General features: G+C 35.2%; 1 protein-coding gene across 1 annotated transcript; it reads right to left on the bottom strand.

Moving 5' to 3' along the window:
* Positions 1-1,685: 1,685 nt before the first annotated feature.
* LOTGIDRAFT_175010 (hypothetical protein) lies at positions 1,686-3,873 on the bottom strand (the record flags this gene model as incomplete). The annotated part of the gene is made up of 3 exons (XM_009055110.1): positions 1,686-2,195; positions 2,342-2,549; positions 3,794-3,873. 3 exons carry the CDS (start codon positions 3,871-3,873, stop codon positions 1,686-1,688), a joined length of 798 nt encoding a protein of 265 aa, XP_009053358.1.
* Between the last annotated feature and the right edge of the window lie 248 nt (positions 3,874-4,121).

The raw sequence follows: 4,121 nt of genomic DNA, 5'->3' as shown, positions 1-4,121 counted from the left end.
TATTGCCATAGTCGATCAGAGGTGTGATTTGTTCTTCACGACCAGCGAGAAAACCGCAGATGCGCCTCAAACTACAATTTGAAGTGCCCTTTGATCCAATTTTATTTACTTTTTAACTGTATAATATCTGTTTTTATCATTTTTACCTGGTTGAGTAGATGAATTCGACTCGGTTCGGTGAGAAGGGGCGATATGAGAATAAACTGTGATGTACGTTATTGGTTTTGTACTTTATAACATTAGATATGTTTAACCTTATTCTTCTGCAGTGAAATAGGTCTACTTGATTATGACTGGTGTTTGCAGCTGTCCTTTCAATTGATGGGAGATAACTAAGTTTCATTGCTCAAGTTGATGCCGAGTTTTTTATTATTAATCTTCGTGTATATTTAATCTACATCTTTTCTTCCATTTACATGAACTAAAGCCAATGTGAGATACATTTATATTTAAATTGTAAATTTAAAGGAGAAACGAAAGACTAATAAAAGGGAAGAAATTAGCTCATTGCTCAACCTTTATCAAGGGGTCCAGAGGAAAATACCTTCAAGCAAAATTGAAGGTCCAAATAAGTTTAACATGATTTAGCATACAGGAACTTAATTTATACCTTGCAGACAGGCTACTCCAGCTTCCCAGATGCGTTCAAGCTAAGATTGTTCGATCTGTTCCCATCAGTCCTAAGCGGTGATAAATAATTGCACAAAATTTGTCCATCGATTGATCATTTGCGATAGTGACATCATATACGAGAAGTATTTCCATAATAACAACAAGCCAAATATATTGGAAAATTCAGAAAGAAGCCATTCAAGGCTCCAATACATATGAAAAAGCTGTAAAACCTGTTCGTAACCCTTTCGATATGATTTATGGATTATACGAAACTCTTCCATTGGCTCAGTTTATATTATGTCCCCGATCGCCTTATTCCTTTTGTTATTTTTTTTGTCCCGACAGCCAAAGTTATCCCCTGGTATATCTCGCGTTAATCCCGGGTTGTTCATCGTGGCCTGAAACAAGATTGCGGATAGCATCGATAAAATAAGGCAGCTGATTGCAAATTCTGAAGGGCCAAAATACAACGCTGTCTCAATGCACCCTCATGCCGTTAATACCTGAAACGTCATTACCATGACTACCGGGAAATGAAGAAAATGACCCTTTTTATCGAGGCCAAAAAACGAGAATGATGTTCATTTTGTCGTCTCGTTTATCTTGTCTTCTGGAAAAAATTACTATGGAAACGTTATTATGAATAGTTATCAGAAAAGGCAATGCACATATTGTAACTTTTATTTATCTAATGATCTTCCAAAATAGGTGCACCTATAACAACTTAAATAGATATCGGGGCGTGTGATTGGACTCCCTACGGTACGACCAAGGGCCAGCGATCAACACTACGCATCGAAATAATTTGAGTTTCGATAAAATGCAACAAACACCATGGTTCGATAGAGAAATGTTCAGTTTAGCATCACATTGATGTTGAAATGCCCATAAATATAATGTAATAGAACGACATGATTTCTGATTGTTGTTTTTAATAACTTCTGAATGGTAATGAATACTACATCACCAAATGTGTTTGGTAATATTGTTGTCAAGAATTGAACGATATGTCTTCATTTATGTGACAAAATTTGAACCTCACACAATACCGGTTTTTACAACCGGCAATATTAGTTTTTTATGTTTTTCATAATGGTCTCTATGAGCTTCTTAATAAAATTCTTATGATCATGTAATCCAGAATGCATTCTTGTAAAGTTGATCATATACATCATGTCATGATAACGTTTTTGCCTCAGCTGACTGTTAAACTTTCGACGTTCATTTACTGATGTATCATATTCCCTCAAGACTTGTTTTAAGTCGTAAGTCGACTTGGCCTGGTTGGATATCTCTACATCGTTATTTGGGTGAACCAAGTCTTTTTGAGTGGCTTTCATTGAAGCTTCTCGTCTCCTTCGCACAACACCTGCACTGTTTGACATTGGAAATGTTGATCTTTTCGTTTCATTTTTCAATTCGTTCGCAGTATGATGCTGCAGACCCGATATCGCACCTGAAGTCATTAACACTATGAATGTTGGAATACCTAATGCCAATATGGTGGTAAAAACGACACAGGCGTAATGGCGTAAACTTCGCTTTCTTGTCCTGGAGTTCTCTGGTGGTGGACGATGAACCTATTAAATATAAAATGTAGGCGGTCTAGAATATTATCGATATATTATGCATAAACGAGGTCCGTTACATCTAGACTTAACCTTTTACTTTTTTTGCCCTTGATTCGTATATTCGAAGAAGTTATAAGGAGGCATTCGCCACTTACATTATAGTCTGTAATAGAAGTAGTGCTGATAATACTGAGTCTTCCAGTACCATGGGTACACCTGACGTTTTCTGTCGAAATTTCAGGGTTAACATGAAGATTTTGAATCGGAGCTTCATCTGTGATAGGTTTATCATGGTTATGTGAGACGCTCGATCCATATGTTGGTGGATCACAAATTTGATGATGAATGTGACTTGAATGAGAACTGAAATGACAAATATATTACCAGTTGAAGCGACTGAAGTGGCCCAATATAGATGGAGTGATTCCAAAGAAAACAATACGGGCACCAATCACAGAAGACGTTATGATAGGATCACAAAACCACATCATTTGATGTATACTTCACTACCCTACGTTTTGTCAAAAAAGTTATGCAGCATCAGGGGAAGAAACAAATAAAAAATGGAGCAGTTTCCCCCCAATGAAGTTAAATCTTTTTTAACGATAAAAAAATGAAATCTCCTTGTTTGTAACATGTATACTAATGTACTTGCCATTAGATGTGAATATAAGCTTACCCGTTCTGAAGCAATGTATTGCTTGTAATATATCTTGCACCATAATCTGTCTGCAGGTTTTTAAGTAAAGTAAATGAAATTGCTTCCTCATACGTTGGCGGGCTTTGTGTTGATGTTATATCTTTGTGGATTGTATTGCTTAAACTTGAGTTATTCAGAGCATTTAAGTGCATGGGACACAAAGAATCCGATACAATTCTGGTGGAAGTCTGGATAACCGGGGTCAAGAACATCATGCCTGAAATTATATATCATTACATGAAATTAACGAGAAAATAAATAGAACCTGATGTGAGAAAATGGATCAGATATGATCAATGAAGAACAGTATTGATATCAATGCAGAACATCGATCAAGACCACCTTTCACGGGTTGTCGACGAGATCTATCTTTTATGCATTAGCTTTTCCATAGATTTACTGAACATTTCTATGGGCTAAACCGTCAGTTTTCATTAGTTTTATGGCAATTCAAATATTTAAAACTTTCGAGATGAAAGTTAATAAAAAATAAACGTGTCGTCAGCATTCGATGAGAGCATAATTGTTTTTGTATTGTTTTTCCTTTCGATCATTTCAGAGTAGGTTATAGAGGTATATTTGGCTGTAATTCACTATTATTTTATCAAGAACAATGAAACATTTCCATTAGAACAGGATGTTGTTTACACTATATTTTACTAATTTTCACAATTAAATCAGAACAATTAACGAGATTGGTAAAGCGAAAAACTAAAATTCTTGAAAATTGGACGAAAGCGGTTAAGTTCTTAATTGATTAAAACGCAGATACATGTATTAATATATCAGTGATTTGACGAGATATTTCTTTTTTAATCTTGTTTTGTGCAATTTTGTTAACAACAAAAAATCTAGCACGGATTGGAAGACCGTTGACAATCTTCCAAAATAAATAACACGTAAATACCTGATAGATTTTGTTTTATTGTCCCTTGTATGGGAAGTTGTCAGACGCAGAACTCCAATTAAACGAAAAGGCCAAGGCATATTGAAATTTCCCTTAAGTTAATCTGCGAATCTAATTTATATCCGGTACTATATTCGTTTTCGGCATCAGTTGGACGTAGAACTTCAGTTATGGAACTAAAATTCCATTCAGTCATTGCTATACCAACCAGTGAGTCTGAGCAATTGAAGACATTTAAAATAATGAATTGACATTTAAATACCAACTATACGGAGCTTAATTGAATTTTACATGGTTTAAAAAGTTTATCCTGATGGCAGATCATAGT

Source organism: Lottia gigantea (genome assembly GCF_000327385.1).
Source record: "Lottia gigantea unplaced genomic scaffold LOTGIsca_232, whole genome shotgun sequence".
Lineage (NCBI taxonomy): Eukaryota > Metazoa > Mollusca > Gastropoda > Lottiidae > Lottia > Lottia gigantea.
This window is presented reverse-complemented; position numbering and strand designations above follow the sequence as displayed.